Below are 23,685 nucleotides of genomic sequence, written 5' to 3'. Positions count from 1 at the left end.
TTAGCTGCCATCATGGTGCCCAGTCCTATAGAGGAATATGGCTGACAGTGCAAGATAAAAGGCAAAAGTAATCATGGATGGTTGCATGCTCTCAAAGAGGCATCTCCATTAAATCCAGAACAGGTTCTTGAAAGCCTGTTTGAGGAGCTGATGACAAGGAACCATGACATGGGATGAATGGGAACTTCTTCCACCAGGCCTCAGCCTTGGTAGAGTTTGCCTGTTTTCCATGGAAGCTTCTAGTTTCCTGTATCACCAATACAAGTGTGTTACTATAGTATTGTTTTTTTAAATATGAAAACATAATACAGCTGGAATACTCTGTACTGTACTCCATACTTGAAAATTTTATTTTTTGTTTACATTCCATAAGTGGATTAGCCTTTCTTGGCTCTTGAGCTTGACTGGTTTTGACTCCAGCTGTATGGAGTATAGTTTTATGTTGTCAGAGTTCTTATCAACATTCAGCAAAAACCTTATAGAAGGTGGGCAACTATTTCCACAAATGCATAAGCTCAAGAGAACTGATTCAAAGTTTAGCATTTGTCAACCATCAGCTCCTCCTTTCACTCCACATATGTGTTCTGAGGCATCATGGCCCACTTCATACATTCTCCCAACATCAACACCTCCCCATACTTCTTATAAGTCACAGTATTGCATCCATGGATGATCCTTTTCAGATTCTGGTTGCAGTCCATGGCCTTGAAAGTGGTAGAGCTGATCTTCAGTTCTTGACACTTTAACACCTTGACTTGAAATTTCACTTTGGCTTTGCAATATGCATTGGAACTATAACCAATGCATAAAGTTTCAAGTATATCTCCTAGCAGTTCACTGACTATTTCTCTTCCCTTCATTTTTTCACAAAATTTCTGTCCCAAAATGACTGCATTTTTAACATGTATTGGGTCAGCATATGTACCTGGACCAGTACAATCAATGGGGACTTGTTCAGGATCCAGTACATCACTCAGATTCATGGTTTGTTTAGACATTGTTGTTATTGCTTCTGACATTGTGGGATCTAAGGTCAAAGAAGTCAATCAAGCTGAAGAAGCAGTGAGTGTTACTGTAACCATCTGTGTTTCAGGCAGTTGAGTTTCAGCCTTGCTAGATTTCTCCAGAGTATTTTGTGTAGCATCAGGTTTTGTAAGGCAATTTGCTGCTGCTGTAATTGTTGTTGTTGCCTTCTGATAAGGAATTTAAATGCCCTGTAAAGCATCTGTCATAGTTGTGGTGTGACTTGCAAACTGAGGTGATAAAGTGTTTAAGAGTATTTGCTCCATTATTGTGTTAGAACTGCCAGATGCTGTGGTAGTAGAATATGGCAGCCATTCTAGAGGTGGGCTTTTGCTCAAATCTGCAGAAGTTAGCCAATAATCATTGCCTTTTTTTGGCAAGTTTCCACTGCTAGAGCCAGAGTATTGATCAATGCTCCAAATCATTGTGCCTCTAAAGCAGAATTGACTAGCCCATTGCTTTTTCATTTTAATTGTCTCCAAGTCATCATATCCAATCTACTGGTCACCAAATGTGATTTGTTTCATCATCTTCTTCTGCAATAGCTGGAGTTGAATTCCTTTCTCAGAGATAAGAGTTTCAATCTCTTGCAGTAACATTACACCCCTAGTCATAGTGCAGGACCCAGCATCACTTAAACCAGTCCACTGACAACCAGCCCAGTTACAGCTGGGGTCCTGAAGTGTATAGCCTTGGCCATAATATGCCAGGCCCAGGTTGATTTTGGCTGGATTGATTTTTGCATACCACAGCAGGGAAATCATGTTCTGAATCTCAGATATGTTGATATGGCCCGCAATCTTATGCCCATAATACCCAGAATTATTCCAAGCACCATGGAGATCATATGTTATAAGGCCAAAAAAGTCAACATAATCCTCCATTGCTTTCAGATCAAACCATCATAAATACTAATAGCTGGCTGGAAGGGCAACACTAATGCCATAAGAACTTCTGAAAGCTGCATGCATCTCTTTGACAAGTGACACAAGGTTTTTTGTATCATCTGGTTGGCCATTTCTCTCTGGGGTTCCTGGGCTGGATATTCTATTAGCAATGAGTGACAGAATGAAATATGTCATAGACAAGCATACTATTCCCAATCAATATCAATGCCTTTCAATTTATATTTGGCCATGAACACTTTAACTGATGCAATAAATCTCTGATGGCTATTAGAACATGATGCAAGTTCACTCCATGTTTTCTTTGTTGTGTCCACATCTGTGAATGCCCAGCCTCCTAGTGCTATCCAGATCTCACAGATGTTGGAATTTTTGTGGACAAGCCTGGTGCAAAGGTCCTCATGAGCAGGATTTGCAAGGCTGACCTCAAAATTTGATGGATTAATGCCCGCAAATGCTAGAAAAAGATGAGTCAACCCATCCATGTTTATATTTTCGGGGTCAATCTTGTTGCATTGCTGCATTTTAATGCTATCCAGTTGAAAATAACCAACTGCATGGCATAGCATTGAACCTGAATCACAGTTTGGAGGATGTGAGATAATTTCACATGAACTATAATTTATTTGACAAGAGTTTTCTGAGCTGTTTAGAGAACAAAACTCATGACCTGTCTAAGAGTGTGTTAGCTGTGAGAAAATTTGGTATTGATAGAAAATTCTCATGCTGCAATAACCAGCAGAGGAACAACAAACACCAAGCAGACAAGTTGTGTTATCATCAGGGCTTTCTTTCCCACACATTGCATCAAGGTCCCCTGGCTGCACACCCAATGTTTGTACTGCACAGTGCCTCAAGTTCTTATGGGAGCCCAATTTTGTGCATGCATTGATGCCTGTGTGAGTCTCAAATGCTTGCAGTTTCAGTAACCCCTTCAAGGATTGATGCATGACAGAAAACAAATTATAAGTAGTTTTAGCATATTCAATAGGGCTTGCTAGTGACCATAAAGGAAGTGTGATGAACAAAATCAATGTTTTCCCCATCCTAAATGATAATAAACTCAGTTTTCAAAGATATGATTTGGAGGGGGTATGCCTCAACAATATGTATGTCATCTATAATTGTGGAAAAAAGGCTCCATGCACATCTCTCTTACTCCTGTTTTTGCTGATTTGGGTGGTTCATTCAATCAACCAAAGCCATTTCTCCAAGAAGCCAGATAGAGGGCTACAGAACACCCACATTGAATGACACTTGTAAAATAGAAGTGACTGGGTAATCAGACTTTTTGTACAAGTCCAAAACCCAATTTGTTTTGGAAAGCAGAAGTGAGACATGTCAATTCAGAACATTTAACATGTAAGTAGCAGTAAAAAGGTAAGATAGCAGACCAAAGTTCATGTTTTGTAGTAAGTACAACATTTCTAATACACTCTACAATTTTGGTACCCACCCAAAGTTCTAAGGTCACAACTAAAAAGCCAGGAAGCCGCAACAGGGAGCCAGAAGCTCTAGCTTACTGAATTTGGTTGTTTACATTCATACACATTCAATTTTCAGCTTTTTCAGTTTGGATTACTACTGTACATCAATCCTATTACTCTTGTATTTCCTTTCACACAACTACAGTATTGAATCTTTATCAGGAGTCTGAAAAGGCAGCCGAGGTTGAATGGTGGTAGCCAGAAGTTCAATAGACTTCAATAGAGAATATGTGCACCTCATATCTATAACCTGTGTCTAAGAAGGGAACTGGTCTTTTGTTGCTGCATGCATGTTTAATACACCATAGCTAAATGTAAATAATTGTAGCTACAAAGCAACTTTTGCTTCTTGCAAATCATTATATGATACAATTGGAACTGGGGACTTAGTTATATGATTTGTATGCCTTTATATCATTGTTTTATTACAATGCAACAACACTCCAAAATTTTATGCTAACATACACAACTTAGGCTAATTTTAAAACCTTGTGCAGCAGCAGAGGAGTTGGTGCCTTGGGACCTCTTTAGAAAGGTTGTCCCTCCTGGTTTTCTTGATTTGGATCCATTGATATACCCCAAAACTGCAAGAGATCACATTCAGCAGTATTTAGATCTTGCAACAAGATCTGTACTGCTTCATGTAGCATCTCCATCATCCCTGTTGACACTTTGTACACTTCAACTGTCTTGGTATAGAGCCCCATCAGCACCTGTCACACATTTTGATAATACACAATTTCTGCTTATAATCATCTATTTTCTTTTTTCAGATCCAGTAGCTTCTCTTTTAACAACAGCAATACTCTCTTTGCTTCACCCATCTTTTCCAGCAGGCAGTCAATGCTTGAGGTTCTTCCTCCATGACAAGCAATGATATGGTCAAGATTCATGATGGGGACCTCATCACAAGACTTATAATAACTGCTGGCTGATGACAATCTGGTATTAACAAAACTTTCCTCAGGGATAGTGATCATTTGTCCAAGGGTATGGGGCTTGGACTCCAGTTCTTGGAGTGTAGCATTCAGTTTGATTTCAACAATGCCAGTTTCATTCATCCTGTTGATCATTCTTTACAGATTTCTTGGTGAAATTGACATGTTCTTTTGTTTGGCATCAAACATGATGAAAGTGCGGTACAGCTCAACACTAATTACAAAAACTGGGCTTAAGTCAAGTAATATGTATCCTTAATTCTAGAATCCAGTTGTGTTGGATTTGGAGATCCAAGTGGTTCAGACACCCATAGATTCAAGTCCAGACCCAGCTTGGGCAACTTGAACATACCTGTCAACCTCCAAACATGCAAGGTACACTACATTACATACCCCCAACTTAGATAGTAAGGAATCACCATTCACTGCATTGTTCTTCACTGCCACAGAGAAATGTGGAATCAAGTACTCAGAACCCAGTGAAAATGTCAAAAAGACATGTATGAGGAAATCATCTGCTTTTGCAGAGATATGGTTGCTTTTACAGTGTACTCCATACTCTGTACAGAGTACAAAGTCAAGCATTTGAGGGCCCCACTTTAGCCCAACCATCAAGCCCTAAGCCAAGTCACCCTACCAAGCATATCTCTGCACCATTGGCTGCACAGATTAGCAGAGGGAATCTAGAAATTGCAGAAACTGCTCATCAATTATGACTATTCCTGTTAAATCAGCAGAGTGTTCTTTTCAGTAGGGTCTCTGTGGTTTATTTCCAACTTTTTGTGAATGACAAGCCACTTAGAAGACTCACCTGCTTGCACATTGCTGCAATCTCAGCCTCAATCAAAGACTCACTGGGACCTGGAATATTGGCAAGAGATACATGCATGTTTCCCACATTATTATAGAGAAGAAGGATATCTGTGCCATTGAAGTACATCTTTTGTAGGCCCACTATGTTGTCATGGGATGTGGCCCTCAGGTTTGATGAACTCATTTCAGGAGCAAGCTTCCTCTGCTTAATTGCAACAAGGTTAAATGTGTGCTTGTTCACATGTGTCACTATAGCTGTGCCAGCTTGGTTCCTCCATGAACTAACTGTTGATACTGAGTCCATGACTCTTCTTGCAGAGGAGGTTAGACCCATTGCTGTTCCTGGTCAACAACTTCATGCAACTTATCAATCTACTCTTTCCCTTGTTCTAGCTCCGGGTCACACTTAACTTCACAATTTTCTTATTCATGGACAGCAATTTTTGCAGGGTATCAGCTTGCAGTCAAGCTGCCTGCATAAAGGTTTTAGAGGATTTGTAGCCTGCAAGTGAACTTGTCAGAAAGATCATGTCATATTTGTTCAGCATGATTTAATATCTATACAGCTTCAAGGTGGATATGTGATGATAAATTAAAACATAAGAATGGGTTCAACTGATTGTTAAGATGAACAGAGTACCTTACCCAGAATATATGATTACCAGGATACACACTGGGAGAAATCTAGACTTTCAGATAATAAATGATCTTTAGGAAAAAGTGTGCTCCACATCATATGTCTAGCCAAGTTACCTCCACTCTGCCACTCAGCCCATTTTCACCAGTATCTTTAGTATGAGGAAAAGTCTTCCAATTTAACCATTTCATTATCTTGGGGCTTATGAAGCTCTGGCCCCAAAGCAGATTCATCTCTTGCCACCTGCTCCAGCTGACTTTCAAGCTCACAACAGCATTTGATCTCTTCATATAACTTCTTGAGATCAGCAAGGCGGCAGGCTTTCTCCCTTAATAACTCAGCTACCAAAGCCTGTTGTTCTATTATGGATATTCAGTGGTTCTCCTGCAAATAAGTGAGCTCATTCTGTAGTTGAATCTTTTTAGCCTTTTCCTGCTGATTCATGGCATCCATCTCTTGTAAAGATTGTATGAATTGTGCATTGTGCTGTTGCAGCTGCACATTATGCTGTTGCAGCTGTTCTATGTAGTAGTGTAAGGTCTCTTCACGCGCGAAGAAAATTTTCATGGTCTTCCAGTAGAAAGTCAAATTGGCCTGGTGACTAAGTTAGCATTCTAAAAAGAGTTGTCTCTTATCTTAGAACTTACATTCTGACCAATGTTGACTAAAGATGGCTGGCTCATCTTGTCAAGGAGTATGAAAATCACTTTGCTACAGAAAAGCTGATCTTGTGAAAGTGGATTTAGAGACACCAGGTTCCTTTATATGTCTTAAATTATACCCTGACTCCACATTTATGTCATACAGGGTGAAGTTACAGGCGACTGTAAAAAGAATTACTTTTTGTCAGGATAATTGTTCATCATGCCCTATGTTCATTCTGCTTGATATCAGAAGTCTGGAATTCTCATGCCACATAAAGTTTGATTACAATATAAGATAGATATACTGAGAACCTCATCACTCTAGGGAAAGCATGACATCATATTTATATGTACAGTAGCTAAATAATAGATAGAGTTCTGTGCATTGGCAACAGGAAATACTGTACAGCAGCCTAAAAGCTATCTTGCAAGCCTTATGCTGACATCTCTGGCCTGCTACACAGAGAGTACAACACAATTGCTGGTGAATTATTTATTGTGAATATTTTGTGTGATGAGGAGTCAGTTGAGGTTGCCAATTAATATTGCCTGGATAGAAGAGACAGGAGTTTGCAATACAGATATCCACACTGCCTTCTTGACATATCACAGACTCTATAGAATAACAATCATTTAGGTGGTTAACTGGATTGTTTAGAGCCTCTGACTGGCAACTGTTGCCAAGAACTGGATTATTGGTTTTGCTGAGGTCAGTCTGATTGCTAGGCTTTTTATTGAAATGGTCTGATCAGCAACTAATTGTTATGAAGGAGATGAGTGACTCACAGCTCCCTCACAAGTGTAGCTATCTGAATGGATTTTGTTGTGATTAAATTCTTGACTCTGCAGCTCCATGTCATAAGTCAATTTATCCTATACCAAGAATATTATGACTGGGCCCTACCAATTTGCAAACAACTGCACTTCTGTGGTTGTCACATGTATGCTGCAGTGAACTATGAAACTGAAGGTCTGGGTGAGCTGTCACTCCATATTTCTCATGCTGAGAATCCTCCCACATTTTTGTGATAGTTTCAACAGTTTTGCGGCAATGGAGAGAAACTTGTTGATTGAAAATAATTGTTGTCTCATGCAAATCTGTGTGTGAATTCTTGATTCTCAATTCTTTGAGTAAGTTCACATCTTTTTTATGATGCTCCAGGTCTTTCCATTTATTTTTAATGCCATTCATGCTTCTCTGTCAGCTGTAGGGTACAGACTGGTTAAATTCTGTCTGAAGATCCTTCCATTTTCTATATGGGTTTGATTGCTTTAGTTTCCAAAGGAGCTTCTCTTCATTTAAAGAGTACAGAAAGTGTTGTTTGGAGGCATATCATATAGTTACAGTGGTCTGAACTCTCCCTGGGTGATCAGGTGATGGTGTTAGTTTTGTGAAAATGAAGATGCCTGTAGCAAAAGTGTCAGAATTTCAGATATCCAACTATTTAAGCTTGCAAAATCCCATCAGGAGGAACCTAAGTGATAAGAAACACCAATCAAAATGAAGGCAAGGGAGTTTGAATGGCTTGATTTATACAAACAGTGGGCACAGGAAATAGATCCAGCCAGCCTGAATGTTTTCACACAATCTTTGGCAAACCAACCAGAAGTCCAGCCTTCAGAGGCTGTGCACAAGTGAGAATCAATCATTCTGGGCTCTTGAAATGAAAGCAACAATGTGGAGGTGACACCAAATAGCCTCAATTGCACGGGTGATGGAACCATCAAAGGCCCAGTCAACACCCCACTTCCCATTCACCCCACACCATCACCAGATATCATGGCTAGAGCCATCAATCCACCCAAACAGCTGCCGCACACTTTCCAACTTCAACTGTTAGAGATAGAGGTGAAGAATATTCAGAAGAAGTAAGTTGATCACAGTCAGATCTCAAGCAACTGAAGAATGTTGTCCCTAATTATAATAGACTTGAGATCAAGAATCAGTAGTCACCCTGAAGCTTGCACTCTGAGAGAATGTCACTGACATAAACATCTTACAGAGAGATTGCAAGGATCATCCAGTACATTGAGACATCACTCCAGCCTTGGGCTGAGTCAGTTGCGCAAACTATTCAAACTTTGACAAAAGATACATGACTAGGTGCCATTGGCCATGTGTGACAATAGTGTCTAGGGTCTAGAAGACAACAGTTGATTCAGAAGACCTGGAGTGTACCAAACTGTCAGGTCTCATGAGCAACATGCAGGCATTAATTCTCCAGCAAACTTCTATCACATAGTACTGTTCAAATTATGAGAACATAGAATGCTTCCAAAATGAATCAAGATGTACTGAGAAGTTGAGAGATTCTTATTGTTTGACAGAAGTTGAAAGAGAATCCTGAGCATTTAGTCACAGTGCTTACTGATTGAGCCTACAGCCATGAAGTGGGCCCAGAACCCAAGGTCAAATTCCACAGAAGCATAAGGTCATTAGCAGCTTGGCATCACTCATTTCATGCATGCAAGCCCATTTCTCTGGATTTTCCACTTCACTACTGTAAGACTCAGTGATACAGGTGAATTACCTCCCTTTATCATCTGCATTATCATGTGTTTGAAAGGTGTAGCTGAGTCCAGTTGTGATTCTTGTGAAGAAAGCATTATTTAGAGCCTGGTGCATGAGTGAATGCCAAGACAAGCAGCTTTTGAGAGAAGCCATTTCTCCAGATCATAATGATTCAGGGGTATGACATCCACTGCATTTGAGCATAAATTCCACTCTCTTTTGCTTTAGTGGAATTCATACATGTACTTGTTCAAAATGTAGTGCTTTGTCCCATGTATGTAGCTGTCATATTTGATTGACACATGAAACAGCTTGTGCTAACTACAAACATTATAGGGTTGGGTCACCAACAGCATCAGCTAAGCCAATCATGTTGATTCCTGAGATTGCTTCATGAACTTCACAATTAGATTTGGTGACACCATGAACAGTTATATCTTCCATGACAACATCATCAATGCTCCTTATGTGCATCTGAGGGATCATTATAGACAGGAAGTGGTGGGAGGATGAATTTTCCCTCATCATTAGGCTGGTGCACTCCTAGGAATTCATGCCACTTCCATAGTCTTGAACAAGCCATCCTCAGTGCCAAAATATCAGTTAACAAAGCCCCACTGCCTGGTTCAAAAATGCGAGCCAGACCTTTTGATTCAGCATCAGGTCTTCTTAAATCAGGCCCTTTACTCTATAGCAGGGATTATCATCTGACTGTTAGTGCATTAACTCTAGGAATCTAATAGCCACCACAGGCCCATCACAAGATTTTGCCTACAGTGTCTTGTGGGGCTTTTGATCCTGATATGGGTTGCTAACTGAAAGGTTTTGGTGACTTTTATATTATTTGAGAAAAATCTTCTTCTTCATGCTATGTAGTTATTTAAAATCACTAAGACAATTTAGTTTTGCTCCTTCTCAATAGCTGGTGCATCCTGAAAGGGTTACAAAGTAATGCTATATACATTTCTATATACATGGTCTGAAGCCCTCTCTGCCAAACCAAACCAGAAGCTTGCAACACCAATAGAGAATTTACTTTGGCAGTGGGTAAACTGAGTCTATCTCTGGGTGGTTTTCATTTTCCACTCTGACAGTCTTGCCCTGGTAAAGATGACCTTCAGACATGTGCTTGGTGTTTTGGAGCCCTAGTTTGTAGAGTTCAATCATAGCTTTTAAGTTGTTGATGACTTGCTGCTGTTCCCTCTGAGTGTCTAGAAGTTGTTGGATAGTCACCAATTGCTCAGTGTTTAAGACCATGTTTGATGGAACTGGTTTGATCTCAGTGATCAGCTTCCATAAAATCTGCTTCTCTGATTGTAGGAATAAGAGATCCACTTCCATGGTTGTATTTCTTTGTCTTTCTATCATAAGATCCTGATAAGCCTCAGCTTGCCATGCCCTTTCTTCATCTATAGCAGCTTCAAGTACTTCACAGTTCCATTCAAGCCCCTTAATAGAAGCTTGCAGATTCTTGCAGCAATGTTCCAATATCTCCAAGGCACTCATTAATTGATAAAAGTTGATCTGAGCCAAGTTCAAGCTTTCCTGCAAAGCTTGTTAATGACCAAGGAGGCATCTAATAGTCATGCAAAAAGTGCAATTATTGCATGCTTTGCATAGAAGTGGCACCTATTTCCTGCATTAGTAGGCTATATGAGACTCTGGCTTGGAGAAAGTAACATTACTGGAATCACAGAGGACTCTGAGTGAGATATTTTGCTGATTTGCTCATTGGTAAAGGGGAGAGCATTCAAGGCTCCCTAGACCTTTTAAACATGAGGGTGAATCCAAAGGAGGCCTGTGTGAAGCCAGGATTAGAAAGCAGAAATACAGGAGTTGAAGAAGCTAAAGACTTCTAACACCAAGCCATTCCACCTTAACCTGACCTGAGCAAAGTTGGTCATGGGCTTTTAGAACATGTCAGGCAAGAGAGCTGGGAAGAGCAGCACTAAACAAAGATCAGCATGCCAGACTTGGGCACTGTTTAAACTGAATGATTGCTTATGTGGATGGGGAAAATCAGATCATTTGTGGTTAAGCAGGAAAAGGATATCCACATGGGCATTTAATTTAACATTTTAGAACATTCTCAGCAAACACCCGCATTCATTTCCAGTAACATGATCCTTTGCACCCACCCAATCACTTGACACTGAGATGACCACACATTCTGCCTGAAACTTCTACTTTCAATCTATTCTTAAAGGCAAATACAATTGTTCACATTGCTAGCTACTTCCAATGATCTCTATTAAATATTGAGTTGTATAAACAATTGTCATGAAGTTGCAGTCTCCTGGTTGAAGATCTCCTTTTCCTCAGGGTGTGAGGTAAGTTCAGTGGCTTCTTGTTTGCTATACAAGACACTCTTTGGGGCTGATTTCATGGTCTTTTGATTATTTTGATCAGCAGTGTGTTTCAAGGGTTCTTCCCAAATATATCTTTGTTTTGCAGTTGGCCAGTACTGATGCTACTATTAGCTTCATCCACATGCTAGAGGTGAAGATGTACCTTGCAGATGTTGCAGCATACTATATGATGGTTCATCCAACCACAGCAGCCACAAGAATAATTGATGCAGGAGAACATTGTTATATGGATGACATCTGCAAAACTGTTATTAATGTGTAAGGAGTGCTGTTTCTCTTGTCATTATAATGGACCATGTAATAGTTGATTTATAGTTCATCCCCAGTGCATATATCTTGCCCATGATGGTGCATTGCTTCCCAATGTGATCATCTCTCAAGTAAAGATGCAGGTGATTGTGCGGGTGACTGCCAATATGAGAGCTATGGTGACACACTTTCCTGGGCCATTTTATAAGGTTATGGGATCTGGGTCTATCCTGCCTCTGATCTCAAATATTGTAACAAGGCTTTTTGTGAAATTCTGATGGCAGTGTCAACATTTTGGATCTTCATTGCATTATTGTCAGGAAATGCTACTGTGGAAGATGCTTTTCCATTTGTTAAAAGCCCTCAAGCAGTACTATCTTTAAATACAACCTTGGTGATGATGGTGGCATCAGGACTACCCACCATTTCTTCCCCGCATGCAGGGGACTCCATTGCATGGACCACAACAAGGGCTTTGTCTTTAAGTTCTTTGATTTCTTTTTTTAACATGCCCAGTGCAGATACCTTGATCAGATCACACACCATGACTGCTAGCTTGTTTGACCCTGACAGTCAACCTAATAAACCTGTGACAGAATTGAACCTCATTTTTCAACAAAGTTATATAAAGACTACATCAGCCACAATGGAAGAAGGTGGCTTATCTACTCAAAACACAAGCTTATAGGATACAAAAGCAACCAACTTTTCAGGATCTCATGCAGAATTGTTGACAACATTCCACCTGAGTACCTTGATCAAACATTCTATAATGACTCCTAGAATTTCTTCCTCTAAGACCTGGCTTACTGTATCTCTAATCAAGATTTCATTGAGTTTTCAGGAAAGCAATATCTGTACATCATCAGGTCACATCAAGATGAGCTCAAGAAACTCAATGGTGGTCAAGAGAACTTCCATCACTTCAAACCAGGCTCCAGAGAAATCAGAATTAAATCTTGAAGCTGAACTTGCCTCACTACCTTCTTCTACCTCTGTTGTTCATGTGTCACTGCACTCATCTCAATCCATACTCTCAGAAACTACTTTAGCAACAATATTGTCAAGATTTTTAGGCTTTCAACCTGGTAATGGCCAATCTCTCTCTACCTCATTGATATCTAGCAAGACAAATTACTCAGTAATCTCTTTTAGACCTTCTGAGTCATTTTCTTTCTCAACATTCTCTATCTAATCTAGCCTCTTTTACAGATAAGACAGACCCACATTCATATATTAACAAAAAAAAGACCATTCAGCAGTTGATGATAACTAAATTCCAGTCAGAGCTACCAGGAGAAGGGAAACCACAACAGTCCAGTTTCAGTCACATGGTTCATGCGGTTATATCACATATGTCCACCTAAACTATGTCAACAGTTGATGTTTTCCAGTCTCAATACAGCATGGTCAACTTCTTCTATAATTCCCAATCAGCCTCCAGCCAGATCACCACAAACTCCCCAAGCTCTTTCACTGGTGTTTTGGCTTTCTCTCATTCAAAAAAAGACCCTCAGAATACCCCTACAAAGCTTGTTGTATCAAGCCACACAGTTCCTACAGTTTCTGATGACTGTGAACCAAGCAAGTTGGCCCAACATGGGAAATCAGCTGGAATTATAGGCAGTGTTCTTGCTGGCACATGTGCCATTACAGCAGTCATCATATGGGCAGCACAAAAAGCTCATCAACAACTGACCCAGCCATGACAGCATTCCCCTGATCACTATATTTCTCAGTTTTCAGATTAAGCTGCCAAACTAAACTCCTGGCAATGGATCATCAAACCAGTGTTTGGGCATACTGGGGTATAGTCTTGCATATAAATGAGAATGTACTGTACACTTCTCCATAGCATGAATTAACCCAAAGTCATATCAAGACACTAGTCTCTATGTAGTTAGCTTCCAGCTTCTCAGTTCAGCTTGTCTTGTAGTTCCTCCTACAAGCAACTAAGATGGAGAACTGCATAGTATTGGTTCTGTGGTTCTAAGAGCTTCCATGAATGCTTAAGAAGTTGTGCCAATTCTCACAATGCCATGGTGAAGCTTCTGAGCTCTATGCATGCCTAATGTCAAGCAAGTAAGTTCCAAGGATTCTGGAAGTGTAGGACAATAGAAAATCTTAAATCATATTTGCGTCCAGCAAAGCACATTCTACTTTTTTTTTGTTGGCCAGTCATATCAGATTGCCTGTACTCCATAAGTCACCCATTATTCAATCAACAACCCACAGTGACCCACCAATCACCCACAGTGAAAAACATTTCATAAACTCAGAGATTGTTTTATGACTTCACAGGCAATCAAACACATGTTGAGTACCCCTGAGGAACATTATGCCTGTGAGTCTCTCAGATCACCATGGCCAGAATCCAGGCTAATCTTTGACCCACTAGCCATGTTCCACTCAAGTACAATGGATGGCATAGGATGGGCATCCCACATTGTCCCAGTGATCTAGTCCGCCCTCATACTGATACTTAAAGATAGATCTACTACTTTGATCAAACCCAGCAATTCTCTCTTCAAAACTATCAATTCATCATGAAGCTATCAATCAGTATGAAAGAGACAACTCCCCCTTCCACATCTCTGGTAGGTCTCAACCCTCACTTGATTGGGCTTCTAAGATAACAAGAGATATTAACAGCCATCATCTCTCTTTGACAATGGATACATGAGCTGTACTTCCCATGTACTTTCTAGGATTCAGCAAACTCCCAGTTCATATCTTGGCCAAGCTCATCACCAAGCCTGATGCAATCTGCTTCCCTCACATTATGTGTCTTATGGTTCCAACAAGGTTGGCAGCTACATTCATATGTTGGAATCTCACTGCAGAGCTCTTGAGTTGGCCTTGAATCATGCTGCAACAGATTTTGAGGAGAAAGAAGGACATGAAGTGGACAAAACTGTACATGATCTGTTGAATGTGGAATATTCTACCCTGTGGAAACCAACCAATGAAATAATCTTATATCCATCAACTCATGGGCAAATAGTCAGGGCATGAAGACACCACTACTTCTCTCAAGGGCAGCAAGCTGCCACTGGAAGATCAAATGCAGAGTTTTATAGATGCAATCTTGGACCTTGATCACTGGAAAGTGAACAAAACAAAGCAGCATATCAAGAGGGCTGCAAAGCATGAGAGTGTTGGATCAATAATAAAGCCCAAGAACATCAAATTACACCCCCCCACAAACTGCAGTAGCAAATGTGTGGAGCTCCAATAGTCAAAAGTGACAAGATCTTCCTTGGATCTAGACTTAGCATTACTAAGATACAACATAACATTTTTGCATACTAACTGCTTCCAGGCACACTGGGTGGAGCCCATTTCTCAGCCCTTTTAATGGGTGAACATGGTGCTGACTTAACTGCTTCTATGGACAGAATAGAATTGAGGCTTAGTAAATATTCAGAATGTTGGTATTTATCAGGAATAAAAATGGAACATCTATCTCAGATCAATCATTGTGTTTGCCCAAAATATAACTTTTAGTTTGCTCTATGGACTGATATATACCTAGGAGAGTAGTCTCTCAAGCTTGATAATTCTCAAATGGCCTACAAGGCTACTAACCATACACAGAAGCTATAGGAACCACAGAACATGAACTCCATACATTCATGCTCTCTCTCTCTCTCTCTTCTTGGAGGAGGTTGAGATGAGAATCAGAATGAAAACTCTGCATTGGATCAAAGAAGATTCAAGCTGGTAAGCTGGAGGCTAACTACATAGAGACTAGTGTCTTGATAATAATCCATCCTCTTGATCAGTGTCTAATACTTCTATTATCCTGTTCAAAAAGGAAGCTTGTGATAATCAATAGAGTCAACCCGACCATCCCATTGTAGCCCTCGCCCAGGAAGAGCTAGAGCACTCCAAACAGACTCAATGGAATAAATCAATCCATTGATTCTGGCTTCCACTAACTCAATAGAATCAGAGTTCACTTTAATGGATTCAACTGACTGTATGAATAATTGCATGACTGTTTGCATCAGTTGGAGCTGTCTGTTAATATCCAACCTTGAAGTCACATAGTTTTTCCCTTCTATTTGTTTTGTGTCTCTAAGCCTGGACATGTGGGTGATGGTGCAACTGCAAATGATGTCACAGAGAGAATTATGAACTGCAGCTAGTGGTACATTAGGGATAGCTAACACTGAGAAGAGAAACATACCTGTAACCAGGAGCCATCTGTTCCCAAATTTCACCTCTTCAGCTAGCATTTGTTCAATGTTTATATGTCCGGGTGACATGACTATACAATCATGATTTCCCAACAGCTTTGGGGCCATGGTAGGTATCGGGTAGTGAATAGAGATGCAGAGAATCTACATGATTAGCATAAACACCAGATATCTACTGCTTGGATATGCACTATCCAACTAACATAGCTTCCTTGATCTTTGTTCAACAATTCTTGCATCCAGCCAGAGACCCAGTCAAGCTGATCTAAGTCAATGTCAGTGTTATACCAGATGCTGTGAGCTAGATCTCTATCTTAAATCTTACACTTGTCTTCAATCTCCCAAGTGACTACTAACCTCCTTACTGGAGACTTCCATTTTGAGTGACTTTCCAGAACTTTCTTGATAAATGGAATCTGCTCTGCAATACCAATGCTGGTTGCAAACATCAAAACAGAACCATAGCCACTGATGTCAATGGTATCACTGTAGGGGCCATCAATGCAGGCTAAAAGTTTCCTTTTGCTACTTGCATGGTGAAGGGCCCTTTTGGTGAAGTCTTCTCTTGCCTTTATCAAAAGAGAGATGGAAGTTTTATCATGTCATGTAATTTGAAACAGACGGTTTTCAAGCAGAGAAAAGAAATCCATATCCAGAATTCAAAGGTAGATAAACTGTCCAGGACAAACAGTAAAAGGCCTCAAATTGGAGAGCACAATTTTCACTGCCTTGTGCTTGGCAAGGAGTTCTGCTCTGGCCAAAAATCTACCATACCCAAAGTTGCGCGTGATCAAGTTGCCCATTTGAAAGATGAAAGTGAAAGTAAAGGAAATGGCCCCTGCTATCACATAGATATGAGGGAAAGTTATCTTAAATGATATATGGTGATAAAGGCCATAGAAAGCAATGGCAGCAAGGCCATAGTGCATTTTTATAAATATTTCATAGAAGTTTCTCCAAATGCATAGGAGAAATAGAGCCAGCACAATAGCACCAAGTGTCTGTCAAGCATGTTTAGCAAAGGCTGTGCTGCTGGGTCAGTAATCTTACCAGAAGCCCATATAGCTGTGTATTTCCCTTAATAGTCAGTCCATCCATCTTCATGGAGCTGGCTAAATGTGCTAATGCCTGGATTATTGGCATCCAAGTAACCACGCCATGCACCACAAGATATGAGCAAAGTGGCAACCCACAAAGGTATGCAGCAATACTTGGTTGACTAACAAGCAGAAAAGCAATATTAATCGTACAAGCTTCAGCCATTGAATGAATTGTGAGCATAGTGCGTGAAAATAAAAAAGAACAATAAGCTATCATCAAAGGTAACTGAAGTGAAGTGTATGGCCTGGAAAACCAGCTTCAATGGATGACAAGATGGTGACTGAATTTCCCACCAAAAAAGTTCACCAAGTGTTGCAGAACAAAGAGGCATACAATAGTAAAAAATGAAAGAGCAAAGAGCTTTCCAAAATCAATTATTATTGAATGTCAGCTCTTTTTTAATTTCTTCTTGTGGTTTTGAAGGATACATTGTGCAACACTAGAGATTCTTGAGTGTTGGTGTTGTTCATAATAACTTTGGGTTCAATACTCTGTAAGTACAGCCTGCCAAAAAGCCTGTTCTGATAGTTATGCATAAGCTCTGGATGACCAAATCACTCATTCAACAAAACTGGGTGAAACTTACAAGACCTGGTGGAGCACACAGCTTTAATGTAAGAAAGAATAAATAATTACTGAATATATATAGTGCTAATTTCCAATATCCTGACTTCATTTTTTTTTCAACAGGGCAAGCTGGTCTTGGAATTCAGGAAGGAAAACAAGACTGATGAAGTGGAGGACACTTTCTGATTCAGAAGAGGATGAAAAGTCTCTTGAGGGAAAAAAGCAGGAGAAATAGAAGAAACAGAGATCAATGGTTTACTGTAAACTCATGGAACTGAGCCTGTACTGCGAAGCAGACATATATGCCTTAATACATCAATGGGGGGAAATATATACCCTGAATACAAGCAATGATAAATCATTCCCGCCACCAGAAAGCTCTTTGGTAAGTTCCCTTGGAGGAAAAGTGCATGGGACATATTCTAATAAAAAGAAGGGAGGCTTGAAAAAGACACCAAAGATTGCTGATTTCCAGTCAAGAGCTCTTGTATACCAATCCCAAAACCAGCCAGCAATCACACAAAAAAAGGATCTTGGAACTGAGGAACACAAGCTATCATCAGTAAAAAGGGCTGTCCAGCTGCCGGTTTGGATTCCATCACTAATGAAGGGAAAATGTGCAAGAATTGAGTTGGAATCTGGGAGAAGCTCTTTGCTAAATTGAATGCTGCAAAGGTTGTATACAGAATATTATCTCTTTTGATAGGACCTATTTTCTTTGTTAAGATATTTATCTCATTGATTATGTATAGCATCTTCTAGTATTGCTTAATCAATGAATTGTAGTTTACAACACCTTGAGCTACTCTCCTCAGGACCCAGTTGTACATTAAAGCAATCCATACAATGAAAGAACCTGCACTGTAACCTTTGGTGTGAAAAACCACCCAGCAACTGATGACCCCTCCTTCTATGACTCCTTTAACAACCAGGTAAAATTGTACACTATCTTTAGTTCGCTGCATCCATTTTATTCCAGGATAATAGGTGGCATTTGATCCCAAACTGGTTGTCTCTTGCGCGCCAGCCAAGCTTTGTCCAAATCAATCAGCATTGACCAGGATAAACTTGGAATTCCTGATGACATTGGCAGGACAAACTTCTTTTGAAGCCTTGGTGCCTCCTGATGAAAGTCATAATGCTGCAACTTGTCTAAGCTGTTCCAGTCCAGAAGAGGAGCAGAGAGTGGACACAATCTCTTGAACTGATGTTTAGTCAACTCAGTTCTTACTACATCTCACATTTCCTGAGGAGAAGATGCAAGATGCAATTGCAACAATGAAGTAAGAAAGCCTAGCAGTCCTGCTTGCAACCAAACCTAATACTGCTACACTGTATAACATCACAGAGAAACCTGCCATCTACATTCCACATCTATTCAGAAACTCCATTGACCTAGATAATATTCTTAGGCTTCCCTTATGGCCCTTGAGAATATTACAGGCAAACCTCTCCATGGAACTGAAGTACTAGGACTCTCAAGAAATCATCTTGCTAGATCTTTATGATCAATTTCTATTTGTTAGTTAAATTATCTATTGCTTAATCAAGCCTTTACTACTACTTGATGCTTGCCTATTTTAATATTTATTATTTTTACTTACCTTATATTTACATTAAGAACTTTACTTATGATATGTAGCTTCCTCTAGCCCCACATTGAAATCTACAAGGATGAGGCCATCCTTTCTTTCCTGTAAATGCTGGCCACTCTAGATTACACACCAGAACAAAAGAGTAGAGTGGAGTATGCCAGCTGCTCTCCAGTGGTAACCAGATCCAAAAAGTCTCTATTTCCACTGCTGTCACCTTGCAATCCATGGCAGCTTTTGTGAAGTCCTACTGATAGCAGCAATGAGAATTGTACTGACTTAATAGATTCCCCTAACAAAGCATCACATCATTCAGCAAATATTGCAGTTGTATTACCTCTTTGCTCTGGCAGAATATCCTCTCAGAGATGCTCTGAAAACAAGAGCAGGTCCTGACCATACTGCACCCAGAAGTGTCTTCTTGAGCTATTCAATGGATGGGCATTGGACAAGGCCTGCCCTAATGCAGCTGACCATGGAACAGACAGGCATGAGATTAACCAGCCTGCATTTATATCCCTCTTGCATGGACAGCTTCTGAATAAAGATAAATGTTCATACAGCCATTACAAGTCAGATGGATGTGAATCCCTCCATATACATGGAGCCTGAGGCACATTGTTTGAAGTCATTCTCATGCCATATGGCTATAAACTGGTTGACAAGGGCTTTACTTGGGAGTTTTTTGATATTTATCACATGAGAAAGCTGTATATGAATGCCTTTTCCCCATTCAAGGTCTCCATATCCCTGTGTGCATTGGGACCCTGGATCTCTCTAAAAGGCTGCTGTTTTATGACAGAATTGCCAGGATACCTCATGTATTGCTTCTCAGTCATGCTGGAATATCTCTTCAACATTCCAGTGGTGACAGTGAACAGCTTTCCATGACAGCATCAACATCACTTCAGGCCATCCACCAGCTTGGTGTGCATCATTGTGATGCTTATATCTACAATATGTTCTGGAGTGCAGAGAATAAGAGTGTGATCTTTATTAATTTTGAGCACACTGAGATCCTGGATACAAGACCCCCTCTGAAAGACTACATTACTGAATCAAAAGTGCAAGAGAGCAGATGCTGAGGGCACTGCTAAGAAGTGGAAAGCTTCTATGAATCTTGAATATAAAATGTGGAATATGCTACACAATTGGACCTGCTGGCCCAGGTGTTCAAACCTGGTGAAGGAGCATGACTTGCTCTCCAGGTGGTTGAATAAGGCTGCCAACAAAACAAACTCTTTGGAATATCCATCTCTTGAATTGGGGCAGTGGTACACCTTCTGCTGATGTATGAGTGAGTTTAGGTGGTTGTTCAGGGACTAGATTTTGCTGAACATTTTGTGGCATAGATAGCATTCCCAGGTGGAACCATTATAGGCATGATTGGTGGCCATGTACCCAATAATCTGCTTCTTGTGCCACTCTAGCTGCCTGTTAGTGATGAAATCATGCATGTCATGCTCACACACCATATGGTGGATGGCATCCTGATTCAAGTTGGGGGCCCTGGAGCATGATCCTGATTCCAGGTGGTGTGAGAGGCCACTGGCAGTTACAAAGTTTGATTTGCAGAAGGGGCAGGCAAGCTTAGTGCCAATGTGGATGCTTGATTTGAGATACTAAGATTCATACACAACAGAAATTTCTCAGTAAGCACCTTTTTCTCTTCCAAAGGGGCAGGGACATTACCACTTGGAGGTTGTTATAATTATCAAACCCACAGTCACATGGAAGATTCTCCTCTGAGAGCTTCTGCTTAAATCAACTCTGTTCCTATATCAGTATCTGTCATGAGGCTACTGGCATGTGGGATATGTAGACCTGGAAAAATAATCATATTTAAGCAAAATTCTCAGGATCTTCTTGCAGAAAAAGTTGCAAGCCAGAGTGCACACTACAGAAACATGATTGCAATATGAGTTTTCAGTGAACAGGCAAAAATTCCTCAAAATAGCACAGAAACAGACTGTAATTCAGAAACATAATGCAAGACTTCTTGAGGAGAAGGCATTCTCTGAGGATGACAAGCTCCCTGAGGACAAGAATCTCCCTGGGGATAAGAAGCTCCCTGGAGATGAGGTGTTCTCTGGGAATGAGGTGTTCTCTGAGAACTAATGCACATAAGCCCATGCCATCATATTGAAAACTGTGGCCATCATCTGATATCTACAGCTCTGAAAGTACCAAGGGCCTCTGATTGTTGATTAGTGATGACACTTGGTCTTTTATTCTTGTTCACTTTCAAATTTCCTGCCTGAGAAGCAGATGCCAGCATTCCTTTCTCACTACTGAGCTCTCATCTTTCATCAAGGCCTGTATAATAGATGTCAATATCACTTCATCAACATCCAGCACCTCACCAAATGACCCCAGGAAAGAGGGGTTGTTCATCTCAGCAGCAAAAAGATTGCAAGCCAGTATTGGAATGCACTCCAAAAACATAGAGGCAATGTTTTTCAGTCAGAAGGAAAAATGCCTTGAAGATAGATTGCAACACAGAAATTGGAGTGCAATACAGAAACAAAATGTGAGATAGACTCAGCAGAGTTCATGTACTTGGGAGGAAGAAGTTGTTGAACAAGTATTCCACAAAAAAAGTTCATAACACTCTCTGCCTCCTGCTTCTGAGCTGCCAGAGCCTAGGTGCTGAATCCAGCACATCTAGCTAGTCCTCACTCAAAGAATAGTTATATAGCAGTATTATGCTAGAACAATAGAAGATATCAAAATAGGTAAAAAGCTGCTGGAGAAACAGATCAACTGAGCAGCATTGCTCTTATGTCAAGCAGACAAGAGTGACCTTCTTGTATAGCTTGCTGCTTTGCAATGGCTCACAGTAATTGAGAAGAGCACTTATAACTGCCTGCACCTGTATCTGTTCAGTCACAGAAAGAGAAGAGCAGGAGAAGTTAAGAATCAAGAACTTCTTCAAGTAATGCTTGATGGCAGTGATGAGCAGATGATTCTCAGCCAGCAGGCAACAAAAGGAAGTGGCCCACCATGGGATGATGCATCCACCAACTCATCAAAAAGCTTCATGGGCAAAGAAGTGTTCAGGTGGCTCAGAATCACCACTAGTATAAACAGCATAAAGAGCTATGAAAGCCCAAGGAGTCAGAGATTAACCAGTTGCTGCTGATGAAGGAACATGACCTCTTGAACAGGACCAGGGGCACTTTGGCTTATGTTTAGAAGTGAAAAAGAAGACAGTCTCCTGGAGGGGGAGGGAGCCCTTTATTTATATCAAAGGGTTGGGGGCAGTCACAGAGTGCTTGTCTTGGGCTGCTCTCTCTCCAGGCATTGAAGCACAGCACAGCAGCCAACAAAGTCCAAGAGACAAAATCTGAAAATAGAACTTATGCAGTACTAGCATCCTTTCCACAGCTGTTGCAGGCAAATCAGAGTGAGAGGACAAGAGAGGTAGGCATCATTCATTTTGTGGTTGCGCACAGTAGAAGAGGAGAAGGCAAAGCATCTCCATTTACTAGGTATAATGCAAAGCTATCCAACTTCTATTCTTGGATATACCACTCCAAAGCATTGAAAAGTTGTTTGACATTATGCACAAAGGAGTTGAGACAAGCTAGCAATGGCTATCAAAGAGAGTACAAGGACAGAAAACTTCTGGTTTTGTGATAGCCTAATCCCACTGGTGATGAAGACTGTTGCTTCACCATCACAATTGCTTGTGAAGATATAATGCAAGGTGTCTGTCAACCAGGGCTGACCCAACTCAAGCTCTAATGAATTTTTATCTCACAACCTAGCACTTCACAAGAATGCCATGCAATTGACAAAGTCTTGAGCAGCATCCCAGTCCATTCCAGCACCCCTTTTGTTTACCCAGCAATGTTGAGGTTGCCACATGAGGTGACATTAATAATTTAAAATCTGACAAGAAACCTGTTTGCTTCAACCATGTCTATTTCTGGATTTGATTATCTTATTGATGTCAAGTCCATTTTTCTGGCATAGAAGCACTAATGTTTTCTTGTAGTCTTGCATACAGTGGAGAATTGCTCCATTGACTTCCTGAAGCTCCTCCCAGTGCACATTGGAATAGGTGAATACCTGTCATAGGTCACAGTTGACCCTGTGTGTATTTTGCATTTGCTCTTTTAATTTCTCACATTCCTGACACATATTATCATGAGAGCCTCTTATCTCAATTAAAGCCTTCTTTAGAAGACAGTTCTCCTCTGTTGTCAATCAAAGACTGCCAGATAGTTCCTTGATTTTGTCTGTAAGAATGTTGACATCACAATTGTACATCCTCTCCAAGCATTCAATTGTTGTGATATGTTCTTTGACCATTACTAAAACATTTGGGAGTGTCTCAAATGAAGATGCAGAGGCTCATCATTTAAGTGAAAGTGCAACAGTTGCCATGCTATAGGAGTTGTATTCAGTTTTTTGGCCCATCACATCAAGGAGGATAAAGGAATTTTGTGATCCAGTCAGGTATTTATTCCATGAAGCAAATGAATTTGTAGACATTTCTTTGACCAACATTGTGACCCCCAGGTGGAAGATACACACAATTTATCCATCAGTGGGCCAGGCCAGGGAGCCTGATGGTTTATTATACTACTCATATTTAGTTGCAAGGTCCTTCAAGCCACTAAAAAGACCTCAACCTGAAC

The 23,685-nt window shown here is 40.5% G+C and overlaps 8 protein-coding genes across 8 annotated transcripts; 3 read left to right on the top strand and 5 right to left on the bottom strand.

The window, feature by feature from the left end:
- Positions 1–566: 566 nt before the first annotated feature.
- CIMG_07389 (uncharacterized protein) lies at positions 567–1,019 on the bottom strand (the record flags this gene model as incomplete). The annotated part of the gene is made up of 1 exon (XM_001243492.1): positions 567–1,019. One exon carries the CDS (start codon positions 1,017–1,019, stop codon positions 567–569), a length of 453 nt encoding a protein of 150 aa, XP_001243493.1.
- A 501-nt stretch (positions 1,020–1,520) lies between these two features.
- CIMG_11964 (uncharacterized protein) lies at positions 1,521–2,452 on the bottom strand (the record flags this gene model as incomplete). The annotated part of the gene is made up of 3 exons (XM_012358750.1): positions 1,521–1,909; positions 1,976–2,061; positions 2,118–2,452. The coding sequence occupies 3 exons, from the start codon at positions 2,450–2,452 to the stop codon at positions 1,521–1,523; spliced, it is 810 nt and encodes a 269-aa protein (XP_012214173.1).
- Positions 2,453–4,167: 1,715 nt separating this feature from the next.
- On the bottom strand, positions 4,168–5,500 carry CIMG_13145 (uncharacterized protein; the record flags this gene model as incomplete). The annotated part of the gene is made up of 3 exons (XM_001243489.2): positions 4,168–4,477; positions 4,706–4,971; positions 5,165–5,500. The coding sequence occupies 3 exons, from the start codon at positions 5,498–5,500 to the stop codon at positions 4,168–4,170; spliced, it is 912 nt and encodes a 303-aa protein (XP_001243490.2).
- A 2,448-nt stretch (positions 5,501–7,948) lies between these two features.
- Positions 7,949–8,397, top strand: CIMG_11961 (uncharacterized protein; the record flags this gene model as incomplete). The annotated part of the gene is made up of 3 exons (XM_012358749.1): positions 7,949–8,082; positions 8,146–8,316; positions 8,376–8,397. 3 exons carry the CDS (start codon positions 7,949–7,951, stop codon positions 8,395–8,397), a joined length of 327 nt encoding a protein of 108 aa, XP_012214172.1.
- A 1,594-nt stretch (positions 8,398–9,991) lies between these two features.
- Positions 9,992–10,300, bottom strand: CIMG_07384 (uncharacterized protein; the record flags this gene model as incomplete). Its single annotated transcript, XM_001243487.2, has 1 exon — positions 9,992–10,300. The coding sequence occupies one exon, from the start codon at positions 10,298–10,300 to the stop codon at positions 9,992–9,994; it is 309 nt and encodes a 102-aa protein (XP_001243488.2).
- Positions 10,301–15,640: 5,340 nt separating this feature from the next.
- CIMG_07382 (uncharacterized protein) lies at positions 15,641–16,877 on the bottom strand (the record flags this gene model as incomplete). The annotated part of the gene is made up of 6 exons (XM_001243485.2): positions 15,641–15,687; positions 15,770–15,923; positions 15,983–16,044; positions 16,105–16,348; positions 16,469–16,780; positions 16,830–16,877. The coding sequence occupies 6 exons, from the start codon at positions 16,875–16,877 to the stop codon at positions 15,641–15,643; spliced, it is 867 nt and encodes a 288-aa protein (XP_001243486.2).
- Positions 16,878–17,141: 264 nt separating this feature from the next.
- CIMG_13144 (uncharacterized protein) lies at positions 17,142–18,111 on the top strand (the record flags this gene model as incomplete). The annotated part of the gene is made up of 4 exons (XM_004445437.1): positions 17,142–17,217; positions 17,409–17,494; positions 17,683–17,832; positions 17,881–18,111. 4 exons carry the CDS (start codon positions 17,142–17,144, stop codon positions 18,109–18,111), a joined length of 543 nt encoding a protein of 180 aa, XP_004445494.1.
- A 3,356-nt stretch (positions 18,112–21,467) lies between these two features.
- Positions 21,468–22,181, top strand: CIMG_13143 (uncharacterized protein; the record flags this gene model as incomplete). Its single annotated transcript, XM_001243482.2, has 3 exons — positions 21,468–21,569; positions 21,738–21,774; positions 21,880–22,181. 3 exons carry the CDS (start codon positions 21,468–21,470, stop codon positions 22,179–22,181), a joined length of 441 nt encoding a protein of 146 aa, XP_001243483.2.
- Between the last annotated feature and the right edge of the window lie 1,504 nt (positions 22,182–23,685).

The sequence above is a fragment of the Coccidioides immitis genome (genome assembly GCF_000149335.2).
Source record: "Coccidioides immitis RS genomic scaffold supercont3.2, whole genome shotgun sequence".
NCBI lineage: Eukaryota > Fungi > Ascomycota > Eurotiomycetes > Onygenales > Onygenaceae > Coccidioides > Coccidioides immitis.
Note: the sequence above shows the minus strand (reverse complement) of the source record. Positions and strands in the feature narration are given on the sequence as shown.